The 26,220-nt window shown below is 44.8% G+C and overlaps 1 protein-coding gene across 9 annotated transcripts in view; it reads right to left on the bottom strand.

The window, feature by feature from the left end:
- LOC311135464 (homeodomain-interacting protein kinase 2-like) overlaps positions 1-26,220 on the bottom strand; it is a 113,344-nt gene that overhangs the window by 8,693 nt on the left and 78,431 nt on the right. For 5 of the 9 annotated variants that reach the window (XM_084169430.1, XM_084169436.1, XM_084169433.1 and 2 more), the window contains exons 3-9: positions 22,417-22,540; positions 20,235-20,357; positions 17,346-17,444; positions 7,694-7,878; positions 7,387-7,549; positions 4,503-4,725; positions 3,467-3,588 (exon numbers count right to left, since the gene is read on the bottom strand). In XM_084169430.1, coding sequence (XP_084025556.1) covers positions 3,467-3,588; positions 4,503-4,725; positions 7,387-7,549; positions 7,694-7,878; positions 17,346-17,444; positions 20,235-20,357; positions 22,417-22,540 — 1,039 coding nt within the window. The remainder of the gene's footprint in view (positions 1-3,466; positions 3,589-4,502; positions 4,726-7,386; positions 7,550-7,693; positions 7,879-17,345; positions 17,445-20,234; positions 20,358-22,416; positions 22,541-26,220) is intronic. The other 4 variants (XM_084169437.1, XM_084169435.1, XM_084169434.1 and 1 more) reach the window with 1 other exon arrangement.

The following is a 26,220-nucleotide window of genomic DNA, read 5'->3' on the forward strand; positions in this document are numbered from 1 at the left end:
TCATCTGTCATCTAACAACCTTGCACGTCAATCATGCGAGGTACACTTTAATGTTGACAAAGAAGACTACCTAAAAAAAATAGGTGTTGTTTTTGTATCTCTCATTGTTTTAATTCCAGAGATGAAGGCATGGGGGAACAAGGGGAAATAATTGAAAGTGTAACAAAAGTTAAGGAATCCTTGTAAAAACACAAAACAGCCAATGGATTGCAGTTACAAGCAGAACAACTGGCCAGTGTTACTGTAGGCTAGTTAGACAAAGCCAGCTGAACTATCTGGCCTTGCCAGCAGCACAAATCAACAGAGCGCAGATAACCCAGCAAACCAAAATTGGTTTTGTGAATGTTCCCAGAACATTTGTTAGGTCGTGGCAAATGTTCTCATAACACAAAACCTGTCCAGTCGTGCTGATGATTATAGAACGTTTGTATAAAACATTCACCTGATGATGCAAGAACGTTCCTAGAACACATTTAATCTGTTCTTTAAATGTTCCCAGAATGTTTCATTAGGTTGTGGGAACAGTCTGGTGGGAACATTGTGGGGACATCACAAAATATATGATCCCAAAACACAAAAACTGTCCAGTTGTGCAGATGATTCTACAATGATTCTTTTAGGGTGCAATTTTTTTAAATTTATATTTATTTTTTAGTCATTTTAGCAGACGCTCTTATCCAGAGCGACTTACAGTTAGTGAGTGCATACATTTTTTTTTTCATACTGGCCCCTCGTGGGAATCGAACCCACAACCCTGGCGTTGCAAGCGCCATGCTCTACCAACTGAGCTACAACTGATGTTACCAGAATGTTCCCAGAACACATTTAGTCTCTTCTTTAAAGGTTCCCAGAATGTTTCTTTATGTTGTGGGATCATTGTGGAATGTTCTTGGAATGTTTTTGGGATGTTATCATCCTAATGTTAGATAAAACCCTAACTAGAACCTTTAATGGGAATCTTAGTTAATGTTCTAGGAATGTTCCCAGTTTGCTGGGAATACTTTGGATGTGTAGTAAAGATATGTTGCCTCTCCCCTCCTGGTCCCTGCGCTGATGTGTTTGGCATTATCCAAATCAGCTCCGGTTTTAATTAAATTCACATCGAGGTCCATTCAGGGCTGCTGTGAAAGGAGCTGCTTTGTATTGCTGGTGCAGAATGCAGGGAGTTGGCAGGCATAATATTCCCAGAGTCAAAGATGTGTCTGTGTGTCTGTGTGTGTGTCTGTGTGTGTGTGTGTGTGTGTGTGTGTGTGTGTGTGTGTGTGTGTATGTGTGTGTGTGTGTGTGTCTGCTTGCAGCCCTAATAGCTTAATGCAGCTCTATTGATTAGCACTTTAATGTGGGGTATAATTAATTTTTCCTTTAATAGCGTTTGCATATTCTATTTACTTCGGCAGTGTCAGTATGTGTTGCAGCACATAGCACAGAACTCAATGCTTAGGCCTACATCTGCGCTGGGCTCATACAGAGTACAAAGCCTACATATCAAGATGTTTTCTTCTGGTTTTGTCGGCACAATGTACCTGTTATACTCTACTGATATAAAACACTGGTAGGGTTTATAACAGTGTATGACCGCTAGCTTGTGGGAGTGGAATTGTTTTGTCTGAGGTACGTTGGGAGAGATAATTAACTTCAAATAAAAACAGTCAATGGGTGAAGAGAGGCATCTACAGGTCAACAAAACAAGACTGGGCAGTGGATGGATAAAGGACACAGGCACCGCCAATAGCAAGGCATGAAAACTGGCCAAAAGAAGAAAACCTAAGCCACTTCCTTTTACATCTCCCATGGTTATATTCACATCTCAGGTCTTTTTATCAACACGCCAAAACCATTAAGAGCCACCAATACTTCTATCGCTTCCTCTCCTCCATCTATCTCTCCAAACATCCTGCTCCATCCATTCCTGGCACTCTGCATTCCTCTCTCGCCGGACGTCTGTGTTGTGTAATAGGCCTGTCTGCTCTGAAATGGTAGCCCGGTTTTTCTTTTCTTCTCAGGACCCATTGCCCCAGCAGCAGAGGCACTAGCTAGCTCCCCGCCTCCCACTGCCAACCTCTTCTCCCCGGGTGAAAACCCTTTGTCACCTCAGGGCTCTGAAAGCCCCGGCTCTCACTCCCCAATTGTTTCCAAATTTCTGCATTCCTGCTCCAGATAAAGGTCTTGCCTGGCTGCCTGGCTGCCGGGACTGGCTAACTGGGGCCCTCCTCCACAACCAACACCATCCAGCCCCAGCTCTGCTCTACAGACACCCAGGGAAAGTGAGCCCAGCCTGCGTCGAGGGTGGGCTGCGGCTGCAGAGAGGCCTGGAGGCTAAAGCCCCCAACACGCATTAGAGACCTCCCAGAGGGAATGAGGGATTCAAATCCACTACATCAATTTATTGGGTGTGCTGCTGCTCTGAATAAACCACATGATCAACTACACCATCCCTGTGTTTAATATGTGTGCAGTGTGACAGAGGATTTTCTTTAATTAATCAAATCTGCCAAGATACAGTATGTCAGTAGAGCATGACACAGTAATAGGATGATACTTGCACAATATACTATTTGGTTCATGAACTGTAACATTTTCATTATATTGGCTTGTTCCACCATCATACCTTTACTTGGGGCTTTGCACTGTGGCATTCTTAATATACTGTGAACTATTTTGTGAAAGCTTCTGTTGAGACAGTTTTTCTGAAGTACTGCATTTATGCTATACAGTAAATGCTATAGGGCATAGGGTGACCTTGTAGCCTTTTGGAGGCGAGCAAACCCCTCAAACCCCTCCAAGCCTTTCCAAACCTGTCCTTCTCCTCTGAGTCCTGTCATTTCAGAGCGCCTGACTGAGAAAGCAGCCCTGAAGCTAATCACCATTCGGTATCTGACAGATTAGTCTTCCTCACAGTTCAGAGAGCCTTGCTAGCTGCCTACCACATGATTAACTATAGATAAGGGAAGCCTTCTGACTCCTGGGACTTTACAGGGATATTAAAGGTCTTATGGAAATGTCTAGAAACCAGAGGGAGAGGTGGTCTACTACTCTACTACTCTACTTTAATGCTCTACTATACTGTAGGAATAATGCATGGCTATGTTATTTCAAAGGAGGGAGGGAGGACACTGGAACCATGGTTTAACTCACTCAGTCAAAACAAGTGCCTGCAGGGGCAGAATGATCACAAGAACACCCTGATTGACTCCCTGCCTTGATCAAAGGCTAGCCTGTTACAATGATATAGAAAAGGATACATAGGTACAACCTTTTCCAAAGTAGCTTCCATGACCAAATCATACAAAATACCCTGTTAGTCATAGCCATATGTGTGTTTAGGTATGAATGTCTCCCAGTAAATAGAATAGGTTCTGTGTATTATGATCCAGCGAAACAAAGATGAGCTATCATTATGAGTTCAGGAGGGATATATGTGGGCCCCCTGATCTCCATGACGAAGGACTGAGTCACTACTTCCTACCTGTGTCAACAGGCCTGGCTGGATCTGCAGGGGCTGGGCGCCGGGGGCCTGCGTCACTATGGGAACGGCGTTGTCCATCCGTACAGAGTAGCCCGTGTGTTTGGACGGAGATGCCTGCAGACCTGAGAACACACACAACACAGAGGAGGTCAACAACAACTACAACAACTACAACAACAACAACAACAACACTATGTGCCACACAAAAAGGCCTGCACCTTGGGAGAAACAATGATGTCAAAATTGCTATAGGAAAAAAACTATAACAGTTTATAATGATACTGCTCTCAATTACTGATTCAACTTGAAAACAAAAAGGTAGTCATGGCAATATAAATTACATCCCAATAAACCCTTGGTTGAGTGGAGCAAACTGTCTAATAATGGAAATTATTATATGCTGTTCCACATAAATCACACAAAAATAATGTTTATTTCAGTCTTAACCGCATAAACAGAGATTAGACAAAAGTGGTGCTGCAAAATGCATCAAATCACAGATATTAAAATCCTTTCATATGACTAATTAGCTCATAAACATATCGTAGCATCTCGTTTTGAACATGAAGACTGTCGTTGCCTTGGGGGGTCAGTGGAAGCTACAGAACAAAAGGCTTGCAGAGTCATTGTAGTGCAGTTCCAGCTCACAAATTCATAAGCCCTTCTCTCATCAGGAGAAAACTGAACTCGCTGGTGCCAGACAGTGCTGATCTACTCTACTGAAACTGACTGAGCCTTAGACCTGACTATAGAAAGGCCTATAGGTGCTCTTTTTAATTAACTCATTTAGCATTTATGTATACAGGTGATCCCGTTGCAATCTGTAATCTTTCTGATATTTTTCAAAGTAAACCTGTTCCAAGATGGCATGAAATAATCACTCTTTACGGACGCCTTACCACTGATACAGAATCAGATATTTGTTCACCCCCCCCCCCCCCCCCCCCTAATGGTTAAGTTCGGGGATAGAGTAATCTGATTCTAGATCTGTGGCCTTGTTACACAGCATTCACTGTGTTAATCTAAAGCCTCTTACCTTGGAAGCCAGGTGGGCAGACGATGAGGGCCTGCTGGAAGGGGTCAGGCCGGGCAGCACAGAGCTGAGGGGCCACAGGATGCAGGGGCATGCTCCTCTGTGCCACGGCAGCCATGGAGGCTGTGGAGGGCTGGTAGAGTGCAGCTCGGTAGTTTAGTATGGAGACATCGGAGTTGCCAAGGGAAAGGGTGGTACTGGTGGTGGAGGGAGCCAGGTTGGTGGCCTAAAGGAATGATGGGATCAAAACGCAAAGCCATAAGGAGATGTCGGGTGGTGGTGGTATGGTCAAAAGGTAATGAGGGTTGTTGGGGGATGAGATTTAATCATTCATCAGAAAATAACGTTGTCAGTCATTTTTTGATAATGTGTTAGATGACTATATGGAACATTCAGAATAAATTCAAACTGAGGACAAAATTAGGCCATTGTAATTTCCCTCAGAATATTATAAATATTAGTGTCATATTTCTCAGAATATGTCCAACAGCTTTAATGTACTGTAGATACTGCATTTCAGTGAACAGAGTGAAAGCACTGAGAGAAAGGCAGAATGTGATGGAAAGAGAGAGAAAAGTGCTGATCAATGCTAGAACTTCGCCCAATAGTCAACAATCAATGTTAAAATTAACTTCAATCAACAAGCTATTAATTCAAGGAGCTATAATTACATAAACAGTACATTGAGCCACAGGGGCTCAGTTTGTCCATACTGCATACACTGTTAGAGCCACTACATGTATGCATGTCAGAATAGATTCTGTCTATAAGTTCTTTGTACACAGCTAAATCCACACACACACACACACCCAGAGGCTTTAATGTAGCACTGAGAGAGTGCTGATCTACGACCAGGTCCTCCCTGCCCATATAATCTTATTCATTATGATATAAAAGACAAAACTGATCCCAGATCAGCACTCCCAGACACTTTGTGAACATGGGCCCTGGTAAGGTTAGATGAAAGGGTGATATGGAGACGAGTGTCTTTGTCTTCTCTCTAGCTACACAACAATATGTCTCAACGCATCCAAATCATCCTGGACCCAGTTTATCAGGCAATTATCTATGAGGAGGGTCAACATGGAGAGAGCCAACTGGATTCCTAAGTGAAAGAATCAAGCTTATGCAATGCTCTTAAAATTGAAATGTTGCTTAACAAAGTCTAATAATGAGCAGAGTAGTTACGGGGCAAACTGACATTTTGTCTCTCGGCTTCACTATCTTGACTCCACATTGCTATCCTTGAGCAGCCATATTTCTAAGGTGTCAGGCACTTGAAATGTATGTTGTAAAACCTGGGCCGTATCTATTAGGGTACACCGTTGCAAACGAATGTTCTTGTTGGATAAGTTTATGTAGTCCCTCCCGGTTTCAGTCCATTTTCTTCCGTTTGGTGCCTCAAGAATTCCACCCTGGACATGGGGAGACCATCAATGAGCCCTAAGTAAGGCTTAAAGATGGCCTTGATATGAACAAATGCTTTTAAAGACACGCAGTGCGCTCAGGTCTTAACTCAAATACCATTTGTTCGACATCACCCAGACTAATTACTGTCTTTTCATTAAGCCTGTGGAGTTGAAAATTCAGAGACGGCATGTTCATTTTTCATTTTGCACTTCTTAGCAAGCTCGATGAGCACCGGGGGAGATAATCAATATGCCAGTGTGGCATTCATCATGCACAACAACGAGAGAGCCTGCAAAAAATAAACTCTAAGATGTTTCAATGTTCCCCAGCTAAATAAATCACTAACTTAGCACTGCCTATATCACCCTGAACCACGGCACTCGGAGGACGAAGTAGAAAAAATGACATGAATCCATTTAAATCATATAGTGAAGTCTAGTTTTACCTCATTCTGCACAGAGTGGGTTCTGTAACAGTCAATATAGTATGTTTGGTGATAAAGAACACCTATTTGTAAAATGTCAGTAGAAATGTTAAAACTAGGGAAATTCAGGACCTCCCTATTTGTAACACCACAGTAAAATGGAGGGATGTATTGCAAAAGGAAATAACAAAATGGTATTATACTGGGAAAGACGGGTTCATCTGTGGACATTGGCCGCTGTGGCTGAAACTCCAGCACTTGAAGAAAGAGGAATATCATTTATGTACAATTATTTAACTACAGGTACTGTAGATGTTAGCGAAATAGCTGTAAGTAGCAGTAGAAATATTGTTGTTCGTTAGTTTACTCCAATTAGGGTAGGGATGGTAGGATAGGGGGACAAATGTATAGAAATAATTCTGCACAATCTGAAAAACTTTAGCATGCAATCATTTCATGATTCCGGCAGAAGCAAAAGTCAGCAATTTAGCGTCACAGTCAGCCCACACAGCCCTACAGTAGCATGACGTGCTAAAGCACCAAAGGCAAAATGGAGAGAAACAGGAGGAGGAGAGGAAGAGGAGGAAGCCTGCTGGTAGCCTAAACTGCAAGGCAAGCAGGAAGTGTAAGGTTGTCATGTATCTCATCAGCAGTTTGTGACAGCCCCCACTGGGCCTGAGGCACAGACAGACAGACAGATACCTTACCAGGCTGTCGTGGCCTCAATATGATGCTTTAGCATTCTACTAGGGAGAGTTAACTTGCATTACTTTCAAAAAAAGTGATGTGGGCTGATTGGGTGTACTGTGCTGTGTGCCGTGTTGGCCTGAATAAACACACTAACCAAGCCATCTAGTGGTTGTATTACACACTGGTAGTGGTACACACGCTACACACTGATCTGAATCTAGCACTGAAAAAGCTTATTACATGACCTGGTTAAGGATAGTGCTGGTCACAGCACTGCAGACAGTACACTATGCTGGTACGACCTGGGTATGAATGGAGAGGAGTGTGTTGAGTAAAACCATCCACACTGTGTATGGTAGGTACCTGGCTGTGCACAGTGTTGAGCTGGTTGTTGAAGGTCATGGTGAGGTTGGTAGAGGTGCTGGGGGCCACGTGGGTGATGAAAGGGGTCTTGCTCTGGTTGACCGTGTCGTACATGCCCATGCGATGCTTACAGATGTCCATGTTCTGGAAGCAGGACTTGACACTGTGAAGAGAGGGAGGGGGAGGGAGAGAGATACATGTGCCTCTGTTACATTTTTATCTGTTATGACTTTCTCCAGATAATCTGTTCCTCCCAGCTAACAGTTAACTATCTAAATGAGAAATGTGAGAGGATCTCTAGACGTACTGTGTGCTGTGGGGGAAGTCGAGGAGGTGGGTCATGGTTACGAAGGGGTGATTGAGGGTCTCGATGGGGGTGATCCGTTTGTCCGCGTCGATCGTAAGCATCTTGGTCAACAAGTCGATGAACTCTCTACGGTCTGCCTTCTCCGCCAGCATGTCGCTGCCCTCCAAATCTGATGTCATATTCACCTGCAAACAGACCCAACACACATACACTTTTGATTAGCATTTCAAAGTCTGCAGAGGGACTTTTGCAAATGACACCCTATAATCCCTTTATAGTGCACTACTTTTGGCACCCTATTATGTATATAGTGCACTACTTTTGACTAGAGCCCTATAGGGCCTGGTCAAATGTAGTGCACTATATAGTGAATAGGGTGCCATTTCAGAGTGTTCAAGGGCTGTACTGTTGCTGCAAACTACAGGAAGAACACTGCAGTTTTTTCCCATGGATAGAACTATTAATACACACACATACAGTAATGGGTGTCAACATCAGTGTCACAGCACGAAGTGATAACCTTGCACCTTACTGACATTACAAACATTTCCACTGGTATTCATAGCAAAGAGTGGAGCCACTTAAAACTCTTTGTGACGGCGCCACTGGAGTTTATCTTTTGCCCGAGAAGTGAAAATAAACGAAAAAAGAAACCTGATACGTACTGCTGTTTGCTTATTAAAAGAGACACAAAGGACACCTTTTGAGCAGCTTCTGAGCACCTCTAGAGCTGACCTAGACACTTAAATACTCTGGATCAGGGACGGCCTGTTCAATAGGGCGATATGGGCGACGCACTGCCAAACGGGAAAAGGAAGGGATTTTTTTTCTAATCAATTATATCACGGCAACAGTAGTTATCAGTGTTCACGTCTGATCTGCCAGCCACTAAATGTCAAATCAGGCTAAAGTCGTGCTTCAAATGGCCCCGCCCGTTTTTGGGGCGATTTCAGTCAAGTTGAAAATCGCCCAGAAGTCTCTCATAGCCTGTCATGTAAAATCTATTTTTTTCAAATTTCAAAGCTTTCAATACATTCTCTATGGGTGTCTGTGGGCTTGCACTTACGCGCTTTCGTCATACGTGACGTAACCATGAACGTAACTAAGACAATAGCGGCTAGCAGCGTCTCTGTTGCGACCTGCAGTGTGGCGTTATTTTATGTTTTTAATTTGTAGACTTAGTTTACAAACATTCTGCCAACCATGGATTTCCAGTGGTTGGTTTTGGACTGATCTTGTTGATCGTGTACATACCCGCTACGAACGGACTAAATAATGAAAACGCTGCTGGCAGCGGAATCCCAATACAGCTGGGAGACTTGGCTGGATGACAGAGTCCCGGACAGAGAAGTGGAGCCGGCCGGCTTCACCCTGGTCAGAGCGGACCGCGATCCTGGTAAGAGAGCGACTCTGTACCCCGACATTGAACTGCTTTCTGTGTCATTGCGACCTTACTATCTGCCCCGTGAGTTCCCCCAATTGTTTGTTACCGTTGTGTACTGTTGATAATCACAAGTTTACTGGAGAACTGAGACCAAGTAGAGACTTTGGACAGGGTGGATATGGTATAATAAAGGCAGTTTATTCAGAGGTAAAGATATCTGGAATCGCGTGCACGGACTCGTTCGTCAAACTCTTAGGGAGAAGAGAGCCCCGAAAACATTGTGTGCAGACATTTTATACAATAAATGATGTAGGTTGAATCTAGTAGTTCTGATCTTCTGATTGGTCCTGATGAGTTGGGCGAGGTCCCCTCCCCTGTTGCATTGGCTCTGAGTCGGGTTCTCTGTCTTCAAATGTTCAGCCTAAAGAGAGGGGATTTTTGTGTGTGTGTGTGTGTGTGTGTGTTTAACAGTGATGATGTGTGTGTGTGTGTGTGTTATCAGTGATGATGTGTGTGTGTGTGTGTGTGTGTGTGTGTCCTCAGAGCAAGAACTCGTGAGTTGGAAGAACTGAGAGACCTATGGCGTGGGTGTTGTCCTTGGCCACCTGCTGACAAGGCTGACAAGATAGGACTCTTTTGTCCATTGTTATAGGATAGGAACAGCATTGATTGAAAACAAACGCCCAACACAAAATGGGTCATGCACAAGATTTTAGTCAGACCAAGCTATAACATTATATATTTACTACGACAGTACATTCAACCAAAAGCTAATATAACAAAGGCATCAGAGATTATTTATAATCTGTCACAGAAACTGGAATCCATCTCCCCAGATCAGTCAATAAATGCTTCTGGTATTGACTTATATGCTGCCCCTGTCTTCATGTTGTTGCTGGACATATCTTTTTAAAAATGTGTGTAGGTCACCTAAATCATCAGAAAAATTGCCCCTCCTGAGAATTTTTTCAGGAGCCGCCACTGCTCTGGATTACTTCTGGGAGCCTGCTTTTGGAACATAATGTTGGTTCATCTGTCCTAAACATTCCGGTTGAGGTTTCTGGAGAAACACTGGACAGCAGTGCAGCTGAAATCTCCTTGGGTGGAAAGTTAGCAGTGTTTAGGAAGAGACAGAGAGAGGTAGAGGTAGAGAGAGAGGAAGAGGCAGAGAGAGAGGTAGAGGTAGAGAGAGAGGTAGAGGTAGAGAGAGAGGTAGAGGTAGAGAGAGAGGTAGAGGTAGAGAGAGAGGTCGAGGTAGAGAGAGAGGTAGAGGTAGAGAGTGAGGTAGAGGTAGAGAGAGAGGTAGAGGCAGAGAGAGAGGTAGAGGCAGAGAGAGAGGTAGAGGCAGAGAGAGAGGTAGAGGAAGAGAGAGAGGTAGAGGTAGAGAGAGAGGTAGAGGTAGAGAGTGAGGTAGAGGTAGAGAGAGTTGTGGCTGAACGACGACATGGATAACATACAGCTAGCGGGCTATACGCTACATCGGCAGGATAGAACGGCTGACTCCGGTAAGACAAGGGGTGGCTGGTGCACAAAATCAAATACTAAGGAAGTCTCGAGGTTTTGCTCGCCTGAGGTAGAGTATCTTATGATAAGCTGTAGACCACACTATTTACCAAGAGAGTTTTCATCTATATTTTTCATAGCTGTCTATTTACCACCACAAACCAATGCTGGCATTAAGATTGCACTGAATGAGCTGTATAAGGCCATAAGTCAACAGGAAAACGCTCATCCAGAAGCAGCGCTCCTAGTGGCCGGGGACTTTAATGCAGGGAAACTTAAATCCGTTCTACCTAATTTCTACCAGCATGTTAAATGTGCAACCAGAGGGAAAAAAAATTCTAGACCACCTTTACTCCACACACAGAGACGCATACAAAGCTCTCCCTCGCCCTCCATTTGGCAAATCTGACCATAACTCTATCCTCCTGAATCCTGCTTATAAGCAAAAACTAAAGCAGGAAGCACCAGTGACCCGGTTAATAAAAAAGTGGTCAGATGACGCAGATGCTAAGCTACAGGACTGTTTTGCTAGCACAGACTGGAACATGTTCCGGGATTCTTCAGATACCACATCAGTCACTGGCTTCATCAATAAGTGCATCGATGATGTCGTCCCCACAGTGACCGTACGTACATACCCCAACCAGAAGCCATGGATTACAGGAAACATCTGCACTGAGCTAAAGGGTAGAGCTGCCGCTTTCAAGGAGTGGGACTCTAACCCGGACGCTTATAAGAAATCCCGCTATGCCCTCCGACGAACCATCAAACAGGCAAAGAGTCAATACAGGACTAAGATTGAATCGTACTACACCGGCTCTGACGCTCGTCGGATGTGGCAGGGCTTGAAAACGATTACAGACTACAAAGGGAAGCACAGCCGCGAGCTTCCCAGTGACACAAGCCTACCAGACGAGCTAAACCACTTCTATGCTCACTTCGAGGCAAGCAACACTGAAGCATGCATGAGAGCACCAGCTGTTCCGGATGACTATGTGATCACGCTCTCCGTAGCCGATGTGAGTAAGACTTTTAAGCAGGTCAACATTCACAAGGCCGCAGGGCCAGACGGATTACCAGGACGTGTACTCCGAGCATGTGCTGACCAACTGGCAAGTGTCTTCACTGACATTTTCAACATGTCCCTGACTGAGTCTGTAATACCAACATGTTTCAAGCAGACCACCATAGTCCGTGCCCAAGGACTCTAAGATAACCTGCCTAAATGACTACCGACCCGTAGCACTGACGTCTGTAGCCATGAAGTGCTTTGAAAGGCTGGTCATGGCTCACATCAACACCATTATCCCAGAAACCCTAGACCCACTCAAATTTGCATACCGCCCCAACAGATCCACAGATGATGCAATCTCTATTGCACTCCACACTGCCCTTTCCCACCTGGACAAGAGGAACACCTACGTGAGAATGCTATTCATTGACTACAGCTCAGCATTCAACACCATAGTGCCCTCAAAGCTCATCACTAAGCTAAGGATCCTGGGACTAAACACCTCCCTCTGCAACTGGATCCTGGACTTCCTGACGGGCCGCCCCCAGGTGGTAAGGGTAGGTAACAACACATCTGCCACACTGATCCTCAACACGGGGGCCCCTTAGGGGTACGTGCTCAGTCCCCTCCTGTACTCCCTGTTTACCCATGACTGCATGGCCAGGCACGACTCCAACACCATCATTAAGTTTGCCGACGACACAACAGTGGTAGGCCTGATCACAGACAACGATGAGACAGCCTATAGGGAGGAGGTCAGAGACCTGGCCGTGTGGTGCCAGGATAACAACCTCTCCCTCAACATGACCAAGACAAAGGAGATAATTGTGGACTACAGGAAAAAAAAGAGGACTGAGCACGCCCCCATTCTCATCGACGGGCTGTAGTGGAACAGATTGAGAGCTTCAAGTTCCTTGGTGTCCACATCACCAACGAACTATCATGGTCCAAACACACCAAGACAGTCGTGAAGAGGGCACGACAAAGCCTATTCCCCCTCAGGAGACTGAAAAGATTTGGCATGTGTCCTCAGATCCACAAAAAATTCTACAGCTGCACCATCGAGAGCATCCTGACTGGTTGCATCACCGCCTGGTATGGCAACTGCTTGGCCTCCGACCGCAAGGCACTACAGAGGGTAGTGCGTATGGCCCAGTACATCACTGGGGCCAAGCTTCCTGCCATCCAGGACCTCTATACCAGGCGGTGTCAGAGGAAGGCCCTCAAAATTGTCAAAGACTCCAGCCACCCTAGTCATAGACTGTTCTCTCTGCTACCGCACGGCAAGCGGTACCGGAGTGCCAAGTCTAGGTCCAAAAGACTTCTCAACAGCTTCTACCCCAAGCCATAAGACTCCTGAATAGCTAATCATGGCTACCCAGACTATTTGCACTGACCCCCACCCCATCTTTTTACGCTGCTGCTACTCTGTTAATTATTTATGCATAGTCACTTTAACTCTACCCACATGTACATATTACTTCAACTCCCTCAACTAGCCGGTGCCCCCGCACATTGACTCTGCACCGGTACCCTCCTGTATATATAGCCTCCCTACTTTTATTTTATTTTACTTCTGCTCTTTTTTTCTCAACACTTTTTTGTTGTTTTATTCTACTTTTTTTATTAAAAATAAATGCACTGTTGGTTAAGGGCTGTAAGTAAGCATTTCACTGTAATGTCTGCACCTGTTGTATTCGGCGCATGTGGCCAATAAAATTTGATTTGATTTGATTTGATTTGAGCAGTAGAGGTAGAGAGAGAGGTAGAGGTAGAGGCAGAGAGAGAGGTCGAGAGAGAGGTAGAGGAAGGGGCTGAGGCAGAGGCAGAAGCAGAGAGAGGTAGAGGTAGAGGCAGAGGCAAAGACTGAGGGGGCAGAGACAGAGACTGAGGCAGAGGCCGATCTGGAGCAGCCCACAGCCTTCAGTGGCATGTCTATGTCTGGGGGACAGGGACACAGACAGGGTCAGGGACAGGCATGCTTGTTGATTGGGATTACCATGGTGAGATAGCGGGCCTGTTTTTCATAAAGACACACGGCTTATCTCTGTAGCCCTGCTTCAGGGACTATCTGATGTACAGCCAGTAAACGCTAACCAATCTGATTCAGTTCTCGTTCATGTTATTCAGGATCCATCCCTAACCCCTCCCTGCCTCGCACATCATCATTCGGCGTGATAAAGGACTAATCTCTGGAATGAGGTGGGGAAATAATCACACTGTCCTCTGCGAGAGGGAAAGATGACTTTGGGAAATGCGCTCGGTCAGATTGCAAATGTGTCGCCTCTGTGTATGTGTGCCGCGGCAATCTAACTCCATACTAACACTGTAGCACAGCAGAAATGTACGTATTTTAATGTTACAGAGAATACCATGCATGGTATTGTAGTGCATTGATTCAATGTAGAGACAGAGCAATGTCTCCATAGGAGTGGGCTTCACAATTAAGTCCAAGAGCAACAAAGCAGTAGAAGACTTTTAGTATAATCATCACTACTCTTTATCCTGCCACAACACAAAAAGCTCAGAAATTGAGTATAGTCATATATTACATAACGAGTAGAGTGTCTGTAAATGCATGTCAATGGATATTTCTGGCTTCAGAGCAGTGGTGTAAAGTACTTAAGTAAAAATACTTTAAAGTACTACTTAAGTAGTTTTTTGGGGTATCTATACTTTACTATTTATATTTTTGACAACTTTTACTTTTACTCCACTACATTCCTAAAGAAAATAATGTACTTTTTACTCCATACATTTTCCCTGACATCCAAAAATACTTGTTACATTTTGAATGCTTAACAGGACAGGAAAATGGTCCAATTCACACACTTTTATTAAGAGAATATCCCTGGTCATCTCTACTGCCTCTGATCTGGCGGAATCACTAAACACAAATGCTTCATTTGTAAATTATGTCTGAGTGTTGGGTGTGCCTTTGACTATCCGTAAATTGCTTAATAGAAGTAATTTTAAATTATTTATACTTTTACTTTTGATACTTAAGAATATTTAAAACCAAATACTTTTAGACTTTTACTCAAGTAGTATTTTACTTGAGTCATTTTCTATTAAGGTAGCTTTACTTTTTCTCAAGTATAACAATTTGGTACTTTTTCCACCACTGCTTCAGAGACACATCTGCTATCATAGAATAGAATCTAGAATCTAGTAATTATATTTCTTTGCTGCTGAGGACCTGTGACATGGCACTCCACAACACAAAAACAGGATAGCACATGCAATTATAGAAATATAATCTAGAATCTAACTCTTCTATTTCTATGCTGCTGAGGGCCTGTGACATGACATAGCACTCCAGAACACAAAAACAGGACAGCAGATGCTATTATAGAAATATAATCTAGAATCTAATGCATATATTTCTATGCTGAGGAGCTGTGACAAGATATGACACTAGAGAACATCAGGACAGGACAGAAGATGTCTAAGCAGCACTGGGACACATCCGGCTTCCTGTGCCTGAGGAGAGGTGGAGTTAACCATGCAAAACTGTGATCTGTAACGAACAAGTTTAAAACATCAGGTTTAATGTTGGACAACTTAAATGCTGAGGGAAAACCAACAGCATCACATTTAGGTTGAGGTCAGTAGTATTACTCAGAGGAAAGAGAGAGTAGCTCGAGTGAAACTGAACGTGAGGAGCAGAATGCTTGTATTTCAGCCATCGCTTCACTGTCAGCAACGTTATTGTAAAGTCATGCTGGGTCTCAAGAGTGGTGTGGTTAAAATGTCCTCACCACCCAGATGTCTTGCCCTCCCTAATTCTCTTTAGACCTCCATTCAGTTCAGCTGGTCCTAACAAGGGATCAGACGGAGATGGATCCTCCAGAACTTTCAGCTCTCCGCACATTTCCCACGACAGTGTGGAGGCAACAACAATCTCACCATGGGCAGACGTCCCGGTAACTGACCCAAATCTCTCTCTCCAGTCCCTCTGTGCCTTCAGCTATCGTCCATCATACAAATTAAGACAGATGTCCACACTGCTTACTTATTTATCTGGCCCTGGATTCTGAATCTGAGATTTTCTCCTCATTAGGACTAGCTCTCAGTCTACTCTGTTTCTTTCAGTAACCTTGTGTGTCAGTGTGTGTGTGTGTGTGTGTGCTTGCATGCATGTGTGTATCTATGTGTGTTTGTGTGTGTGTGTGTGTGTGTGTGTGTGTGTGTGTGTGTGTGTGTGTGTGTGTGTCTGTGTGTGTGTGTGCGCGCGCGCGTAGTACGGGGACAGAGAGGCTCAGAGTGAGTGCTGACCCTGGTGACCTGGCCTGTGCATGTTGATTTTATTAGACCACTGTTTTGTGTCTGGGAGTAGGAGCAGCTTGGAGGTATGGCCTCCTAAACTAGCTCAGGCAGAGGCACTAACTTCACTGAGCACCGCTGCCGCTGTGGCTGCACGCTATGCATGCTATGCCAGACCTGGAGCACTCTGGCTGGGTACTGGTCAACTCTAATAGTCCAGATGGCACAACAGTGAAGTGAACATGTGTGTAGGTTTGCATGAGGTGGAGGATCCCAAGAGCTTTACGTGACAGACTCTGTGTGTGTGTGTGTGTGTGTGTGTGTGTGTGTGTGTGTGTGTGTGTGTGTGTGTGTGTGTGTGTGTGCGCGTGCGTGTTGTGTATGTATTGTGTGTTGTGTGTGTGTGTATATATTTATGTGTGTGTGTGTGCATTGGAAACTGCATTCATATTGCAGACCTCAGTCATATTACCTGACTTAATCAGTAAGTCGCTCTGGATAAGAGCGTCTGCTAAATGACTAAAATGTAAATGTACATTGACAGCTCCTTATCCTCCCCAGAAGAAACAAGACATTTTAGATGCCTGGGAAATGTATCAGGGTTTCCATGCGTCAATACCGGTAAGTACTGTATGTGTGCTGGAAAAACAAGTATGTTTGGGCGGGTGACAGTAAGAACAAAATATAGACAGACACACTATCATATCATCATAATCTGCTAAATGTCATAGGTCTGTGTCAACTTTCCCACCGTGGCATTAGGGAGAGAAGACAAGTTATGAGTGACATAAGATATAAGCTGTCTGTTGACAGTGCTTTTCCACACCAGGGTTGGGTATGAGTCACTTTCTGGTTACTTAATGTTGTAATGTGTCCTCTCTTTGTTTTATCAAACAAATGGGTTCCCACAAGTTTTCCCTCTGCAAACCTTGGTTGGTGAGAGCAGAGTCATGTATATTAGGCACCAAACTGAATAAAACGGACTGAAACAGGCAGGGACTACCTGGACCTGTCCAACAAGAAACACCTATTTTCATTTTACAATGTGAAATGTTTTAAAACACTTTCCTAATGAATACGACCTAGCTAAGGGCTAAAGGCTAACCCGCTGAGTCATAGGCACAACACCGTCTTGGTTCGCACACAGCAACTCCTCTAGCCGTCTCTGTCATGTTGTGTACATGTATTACACAGACGCATCCAGTTAAGGGATGGCCGCAACATTCAACCCAGCTTAAATAAGAAAGCAAACTACACACATCAAATACTGTGACCGAGTTGACCACATGCTCGACTCCGATATTAGTCTGTCATTTATTAAGTGGTGGTTTTAGAGAAGAAGAAAAAAGAAAAGAAGAATCAGAAATGAGGAAGGGTTTCGGTCAGAGTGAGCTGGTTTCATTTCCCTCTTCGACTAGCTGCATATGCATTGAGGCTCTGCTGCCTGAGGGTGGGTGGGTGTGTGTGTGTGTGTGTATTGTATATACAGTGCTCTGAACCTGAGCCATATCATCCAGGCAGTTAAAGATGTACTTCCGGGCCTCCTTGGACTTGATCACCATCTCTCCCTCATGGTCCTCAGGTGTCTGTGGAGAGAAGACAAGAAGCAGATGTTCCATTCAGTTCCCATCAGAGTTCCTCTAGTCTCTGAAAATACTCTATTTACATTTCCCTCATTTCAGACTCATGTTAATCAGCAGCAGGACTGAGCTAGCTAGCAGGACTGGAGCTAGCTAGCAGGACTGAGCTAGCTAGCAGGACTGGAGCTAGCTAGCAGGACTGGAGCTAGCTAGCAGGACTGGAGCTAGCTAGCAGGACTGAGCTAGCTAGCAGGACTGAGCTAGCTAGCAGGACTGAGCTAGCTAGCAGGACTGGAGCTAGCTAGCAGGACTGAGCTAGCTAGCAGGACTGAGCTTGCCCTTTAAGCAACCCTGGGGTAACACACAAACACTAATCAAACAGCCATGTCTGTGGAGCAGGCCTGGTGTGGTGGAATACACACACAAAGTGCCCATTAGACACACACACAGGCAGGGACACACATGTACGCATGGACACACACAAATGCACATACACACCCACAATAATCTTACAGACCTATTAGCAGAGGAAAACTCTGACTAAACACACTGTAGTAATTTGAATTACAGTCTCATAATGTTCACGGCTGCTGTCAAATGGAAATACACGGCAAGCCAAGATCGAAGCAAAGCTTACAGTGAGGGAAAAAAGTATTTGATCCCCTGCTGATTTCGTACGTTTGCCCACTGACAAAGAAATGATCAGTCTATAATTTTAATGGTAGGTTTATTTGAACAGTGAGAGACAGAATAACAACAAAATAATAATAACAAACAAAAATGTTATAAATTGATTTGCATTTTAATTAGGGAAATAAGTATTTGACCCCCTCTCAATCAGAAAGATTTCTGGCTCCCAGGTGTCTTTTATACAGGTAACGAGCTGAGATTAGGAGCACACTCTTAAAGGGAGTGCTCCTAATCTCAGCTTCTTACCTGTATAAAAGACACCTGTCCACAGAAGCAATCAATCAATCAGATTCCAAACTCTCCACCATGGCCAAGACCAAAGAGCTCTCCAAGGATGTGAGGGACAAGATTGTAGACCTACACAAGGCTGGAATGGGCTACAAGACCAAATGATGAGACCAAAATCGAGCTCTTTGGCATCAACTCAACTCACCGTGTTTGGAGGAGGAGGAATGCTGCCTATGACCCCAAGAACACCATCCCCACCGTCAAACATGGAGGTGGAAACATTATGCTTTGGGGGTGTTTATCTGCTAAGGGGACAGGACAACTTCACCGCATCAAAGGGACGATGGACGGGGCCATGTACCGTCAAATCTTGGGTGAGAACCTCCTTCCCTCAGCCAGGACATTGAAAATGGGTCGTGGATGGGTATTCCAGCATGACAATGACCCAAAACACACGGCCAAGGAAACAAAGGAGTGGCTCAAGAAGAAGCACATTAAGGTCCTGGAGTGGCCTAGCCAGTCTCCAGACCTTAATCCCATAGAAAATCTGTGGAGGGAGCTGAAGGTTCGAGTTGCCAAACGTCAGCCTCGAAAACCTTAATGACATGGAGAAGATCTGCAAAGAGGAGTGGGACAAAATCCCTCCTGAGATGTGTGCAAACCTGGTGGCCAACTACAAGAAACGTCTGAAACGTTTTCAGTGGGCAAACGTACAAAATCAGCAGGGGATCAAATACTTTTTCCCCCTCACTGTATGTCCTAAATGGCACACTATTCTAGGGCTTCACAATTAATGACATTTTAATTGAAATTGCAATATTGACATGTGCAATATCCATATCGCAAGAGACTGCACATTTTTCTTACGCCATGAATTGAACATTCAAATGTAATAAGGGTCCCCTGGGAAACTCTGACCAACACTTTGGTTCCTCCTTGTCACAACAACTTCTAATGTACCTGGCTTTTTCATTAGTTGTCATGCCAAATAACACCAACCATAGAATCCGAATACACATTTAATTTCGCAATATTTGGTAAAAAATCGCAATTTGATTATTTGCCAACGTCGTGCAGCCCTACCCTATTCCCTATATAGTGCACTACTTTTGAACAGGGCCCATAGGTCTGGTCAAAAGTAGTGCACTTTATAGGGACTAAAGCACCATTTTTAAGACACACTCGTGTTGAGACCTGATCAATCTTGGAAGAGAACATCACTAAGTGCAGCGGAGCGGTGAATATAGCTGTATCCAGCTGAGATATTGATATTGTGGAGTCAGAACGTGCAATACAGTAAAACTATGTCTGCAGATTCGCCGCATGACACAAGAAAGTTTACCCAGTTAATGAGGAAAAAACAGGCCAACTCCTTATTGAGTGGCCTGCATAGAGGGACTCAGCGTGTGTGCGTGTATGTATGTATGTGTGTGCGTGTGTGCGTGAGTGTGTGAGTGAGTGCGTGAGTGCGTGTGTGCATGTGTGCATGTGTGTTCATGTGTGCGCGAGTGAAGAGACACCCCCCTGAGCTGGATTCATCAGACCCAGTTCCAGTTACCAAATCCTCTCACACAAATCCATTTAGCTGTCATTAGGCTTTCACTTTGTTTAGAGCCAGTGTTGAGTCTGTCCTGTGAATGCCTCACACTGGGCTTCTATAGTTCTACAGTATCGACTCCTCTGGAACAATGCTCTGGGAAACCTAACTGCTCTTTTGATCTATATGGAAAGTTTTGGTGCAACAAAAGGGCAATCGTAATTAGTATTTCTCAAGTGTGTGTGTTTCTGTGTGTGTGTGTGTGTGTGTGTGTGTGTGTGTGTGTGTGTGTGTGTGTGTGTGTGTGTGTGTGTGTGTGTGTGTGTGCGCTAGAGGCCTACCTTCAGCCTCCACAGGGGGTAGTTGGTGGAGTCTGTGTCTCTGTTGAAGAATCTGGTAGTCTTAGTCCCTGCACTCAGGAGGTACTCCGCAGGCAGCCCTTGTGTCTGAGAGATGTACCGGATCTAGAGAGGACAAATATCAAATAACACATCAACTATGCATTCAGAGTTTCACACAATCAGCCAAACAGCATTAAAATGCAGACAAGACACGCTTAATTGGATATTGTTTTGCCCTTTTGAGTCAAATTGATTTAACTGAAAATCCTAGTGAGAGTTAGAAAATCATTGCTGGCAGAAATCATTGGGGTGATTATGCTATAATAATCATACCTCCTCAATATGTTCACTACAGAGGGAATATGCCTAGACCCATACAGATGCAGTATAATACATTACTAATAAAATGACAGTGTGTGTCAAGGTTGTGTTATGCATTACATGTGATTCATTTTCACAGCAGGGTCAACCTGGTGAGGTCATGTGGTCAGGAAAAACTCTGCCCTAACTGTGATTTATTACTGGTCATGAGTTTTCACCTACCAGATGACCTAACCAAGAAAAACACATGGAGAGAGCTGATGTCAGGCAGTATCAGATGCTGCCTGGGCTCATGTGTGTACTATGTATGGTTAGTCCTGTTATGTGAATGATAGGGATGAGGCGTGTGTGTGTGTGTGTGTGTGTGCGTGCGTGCGTCTCTGTTTATAAGCGTGTGTGTGTGTGTGTGTGTGTGTGTGTGTGTGTGTGTGTGTGTGGTGTCTCGTCTCCTCCAACAGACAGGCATCTCCTGATGCCTCTGCAACCTCTCTGTTTATCCCAGCAGATGCCACTGAGCCACTCGCCCCAATTAGCAGCGCTCTGGTGCTCCAGAGCAACACATCTCTCTGTTCCACTCATCTCTCTCTCTCTCTTTCTGTTCCTCTCTTCTCTCTCTCTATCTCTCTCTCCCTCTCTTTCCCCCATCTCTCGCTCTCTCTCTTCTCTCTCTCTATCTATCTCTGTCTTTTTCTTTAACAAACTCAGATTAGGCTCTATGGGAAAGCCTTGGGCGAGTGTTGCTCCATCTCTCAGAACAAATCAAGCTGTTTTTTTCACCCGTGCTGAAAAATATCTAAGAGCAACTCTAATTTGCAAAGCTCTCAAATTGATGCTCTCCCCTCCTCCCTGACTTCTAACTTACACTAAATTGTGACATTGACTTCTAGCAATATCTTATGACTTGTCCTGAAGTGGACTAGTGACTCTTATTTTCCTTTTATACTAAGACGTTTTTCCGCCAACTTTACTATACTGCCAACTTTTTTCAGCCTTTTCCTTATCTTTTTTTCCGAAACGTTTATTTCACCTAGTAATCATTTCGGTAAACTTCTACCTACGGCTTAGTATGTAATGCTGAGACGGCATTGGCACACTCTTGATGGTTGCTAGGCAGCACCAGTTAACCATTCTCTTGCCAGTTCGAAACTTTGTGAGGCATGTCACTTCATGTCACTGCCAACCACTAAGCATAACCTGTTTTCTTAACCACAACTGGATGGATCCATAAAGAATTACTGTGGAAATAAATATCACTGAATGATGAAAATATTGGAATAAAGTAGGATAATGTAATCGAAGGCATCAAATTGTTGCTTACTGAAACTCCCAAAGTTATCCAATTGTTATAATACATTTGAAGCAATAGCCTACCCGCTTGTAGTCAACTAGATGATAATTTCAGCACCGTTTTGATTGGGACAGCGCCATCACACTGCTTTCAGACAAGTGTGGGGACTCGTCTTGATAAATCAATCAATGTCAAATCAATCAATGTTTTCACTGAATCTCCGTTTGGATATTGGTTAGGCTACAATTACCCTGGGGAAATGTTAGCTATGTTGAGGTGAGTGCTGCTCATGATTATCTTGTCTGGTTGGCTCCTTTATTAGAACATTTTGCCAGCATGTTATGTACTGTAAATATACTGTACATCCTATGTGAAAGCAGAACTCTTAGTATGCAACTATTGCAAAATGCACACCTTGATAGATTGAAATGGTTGAACTCTTTTACATTTCCTGTTTATAGTAGCATTCAGAAACAACTTCTTCTAGTTCTTGTCTTGGAGGCTTTCTCTCATTTAGGCATCACTCATTATGTTTCAGGTTATCACCCCCCATGGGCAGACCCTCAGACCTACCTGGTCGTACTCGGAGGCTCCTGGGTAGAGGGGCCAGCCTAGGAAGAGCTCAGCGATGACACAGCCCAGGGACCACATGTCGATGGCCTCACAGAAGGGCAGGCCCAGGATGATCTCTGGAGCTCTGAGGAGAGAGAGAGAGAGAAAGAGAGAGATAGAGAGAGAGAGAGAGAGAGAGAGAGAGAGAGATAGAGAGAGAGAGAGAGAGATAGAGAGAGTGAGAGAGAGAGAGAGAGAGAGAGAGAGAGAGAGAGAGAGAGAGAGAGAGAGAGAGAGAGAGAGAGAGAGAGAGAGAGAGAGAGAGAGAGAGAGAGAGAGAGAGAGAGAGAGAGAGAGAGAGAGAGAGAGAGAGAGAGAGAGAGAGAGAGACAGACAGACAGCATGGTTAGATACAGGCCAGAGTATTTCTGTAAGGTAAGCAATGGTACAAGAAGGATCATCTGTATGAGCTATGGAACTGACCGCACATTGTCTCTAACCTGGCAAAGACCATGACAGAGATTCAAACAAATGCAGATAAACGACCTGTGCACTGCAATTTACTTTTCTGCTTGAGCCAACTTGGCCTTTACAGCGAACATGATCTCTGTAAACGTTGGGAAAATAGCTTTTAAAAGTATATTGCTGTGTGCAGGTTGTTAATCTGCGTTGGATTGAATCCCGGCCCATGTCATCAGAAAATGTGTCAATGTAACACTAACTTTAATGAAAGATCTAATCTGGGAGAAGCAAACAAATGAGTGACATTCACTTTCTTCAGTGTTAGGAGCAGCAGCTAACCCTCCCAAGACATCAGCTAACTGGGCCTCTCTATTCAAAACATTCCCGAAACAAACATTACTTAATTGGATTCCATTGCCAGCAGCAGTCTTAACGTTCCGCCCAAGATAAACTAATCAATCAGCCTGTCATTCCCTGATATGTTATCTTACACTGATCTCAGACCAGCTCTCTGCCTTTAATGCAAACATCTCACTTGTTTAGAGAAGCTTTGAGAAAAGTTGAAGGACTTTGTTTTCTTTGATTCTCCTTCAAATGGCACTGGCAGTCACGCTGTTGATTTTAGTGCTAACCGTTGGGGGGGGGGGGGGCGGAGCTAATTGATTGATAGCCGTGCAGGAGCCAATCGGGATGCCCAAACCTTGGGGAGTCTGGGTTCTGGAATAAAATATGGGGGAGAGGAGAGTGGGAGGGTAATCTAGGGAAGAAGATGGGTTTTGGTTACAGGCCGAATGTGGAATAAATTATGCCGCCATGAAAAATAAAACCAACATATATATCCACAGAGCCAGAGCAGCCCTCGTCCGAATCCGGACTGTTTGCAAAGGAGAGTTAAGAACCCCAGAGCCCGGTTACCAGGTTCCTAGACTCCTGGGCCTTTACAAAACACAGGGGTCAAGGGGCCACTTCATGAGCGCCACCAATAAATAACTGGGCCTGAGTGAGCACTGAGCAGGAAGAAAATCACTGTCTCGGTTATACGAGTGCCACGACTGACAAACGATTTAGAAAATGATACCTTTAACTGTGGACTCACCATGAGCTCTGTTACACTAGACCAGTTAGATTTTAATGCAGTCCACTGAGTCTCTGATGAGCGTTTAAATTACTACGCAGACTGCCTCGGTCCCCAATGAGGGAAACTCACTGTGACTTCAGAGTGAACTATACAGTGAACTGGAGACGCTGTCTCACACACAAACACACACGCATGTGCATACAAGTACGCGCACACACACACACATACATAAACACACACTAGAGACGCACTACTTTATCATAAAACATTATCAGCGATACATTTTAATGGCATGACAAGAATTCTCTGAGCTTTAGGCTGATCCTGGAACATTTCCGTCCCCAGTTTGCTCCGAGAGCCCCTCGCCGAATTCCCAGCATTCCCTGCCTGTGGTGTTCATGACAACGTGGCGAGCGGAGAGGAGCGGAGGAGCGGGGGCTCCAAGGCAGCTTGGGCGAGAGACAGAGACGTAACTCCTGGCCGGGAGCCTGCTAGACAGGCCCAGACAACAGATAATGTGGATAAGAGCAGGGCTTAGAACAGGGCTAAGAGCAGGGCTAAGAGCAGGGCTAAGAGCAGGGATAAGAGCAGGGCTAAGAGCAGGGCTAAGAGCAGGGATAAGAGCAGGGCTAAGAGCAGGGATAAGAGCAGGGATAAGAGCAGGGATAAGAGCAGGGCTAAGAGCAGGGATAAGAGCAGGGCTAAGAGCAGGGCTAAGAGCAGGGATAAGAGCAGGGATAAGAGCAGGGCTAAGAGCAGGGATAAGAGCAGGGCTAAGAGCAGGGCTAAGAGCAGGGCTAAGAGCAGGGCTAAGAGCAGGGATAAGAGCAGGGCTAAGAGCAGGGATAAGAGCAGGGCTAAGAGCAGGGCTCTATGGGACTGGGGGGAGGGGAGTGGCGGTGTCTTTGGGGGGCAACTGCTGAGGGAATCTGATCACATTTTCCACATGGGCCTCAGACTCCTCTCCTCTCGGACCTTCCTCATTGGTCTATTTGTGAAAGAGATGGCAGGTTTAACATTAGGAGAAACAGCTGGGACCAAGCTGTATCACGGTGGCAGACTTACACAGGGATATCTAGCTATCAAAAGAGAGAGAGAGAGAGAGATAGAGAAAGAGAGAGCGAGACAGAGAGATAGAGAAAGAGAGAGCGAGACAAAGCGATAGAGAGATAGAGAAAGAGAGAGTGAGACAGAGAGATAGAGAAAGAGAGAGCGAGACAGAGAGATAGAGAAAGAGAGAGCGAGACAGAGAGATAGAGAAAGAGAGAGCGAGACAGAGAGATAGAGAAAGAGAGAGCGAGACAGAGAGATAGAAAAAGAGAGAGCGAGACAGAGCGATAGAGAGATAGAGAAAGAGAGAGCGAGACAGAGAGAGAGAGATAGAGAAAGAGAGAGCGAGACAGAGAGAGAGAGAGATAGAGAAAGAGAAAGCGAGACAGAGAGAGAGAGAGATAGAGAAAGAGAGAGCGAGACAGAGAGAGAGAGAAAGAGAGAGCGAGACAGAGAGATAGAGAAAGAGAGAGCGAGACAGAGAGATAGAAAAAGAGAGAGCGAGACAGAGCGATAGAGAAAGAGAGAGCGAGACAGAGAGAGAGAGATAGAGAAAGAGAGAGCGAGACAGAGAGAGAGAGAGAGAGAGAAAGAGAAAGCGAGACAGAGAGAGAGAGAGATAGAGAAAGAGAGAGCGAGACAGAGAGAGAGAGAGAGCAGTAGCCTCTCCAGTGAACCTAACATGGCGAGAGCTCAGTAAATACACAGGGTGGTTATTGGGGTTTCGGGGGCAGCGGTGGAACACACCACAACAACATACCAAGACAACACACCACGACAACACACCAAGACAACACACCAAGACAACACACCAAGACAACACACCACGACAACACACCAAGACAACACACCAAGACAACACACCAAGACAACACACCACGACAACACACCAAGACAACACATCACGACAACACACCAAGACAACACACCAAGACAACACACAAAAACAACACACCAAGACAACACACCATGACAACACACCAAGACAACACACCACGACAACACACCAAGACAACACACCAAGACAACACACAAAAACAACACACCGAGACAACACACCACGACAACACACCAAGACAACACACCACGACAACACACCACGACAACACACCAAGACAACACACCACGACAACACACCACGACAAAACACCATGACAACACACCAAGACAACACACCACGACAATACACCACGACAACACACAACGACAACACACCAAGACAACACACCACGACA

Source organism: Coregonus lavaretus (assembly GCF_964263955.1).
Source record: "Coregonus lavaretus genome assembly, chromosome: 9".
NCBI classification, from domain to species: domain Eukaryota; kingdom Metazoa; phylum Chordata; class Actinopteri; order Salmoniformes; family Salmonidae; genus Coregonus; species Coregonus lavaretus.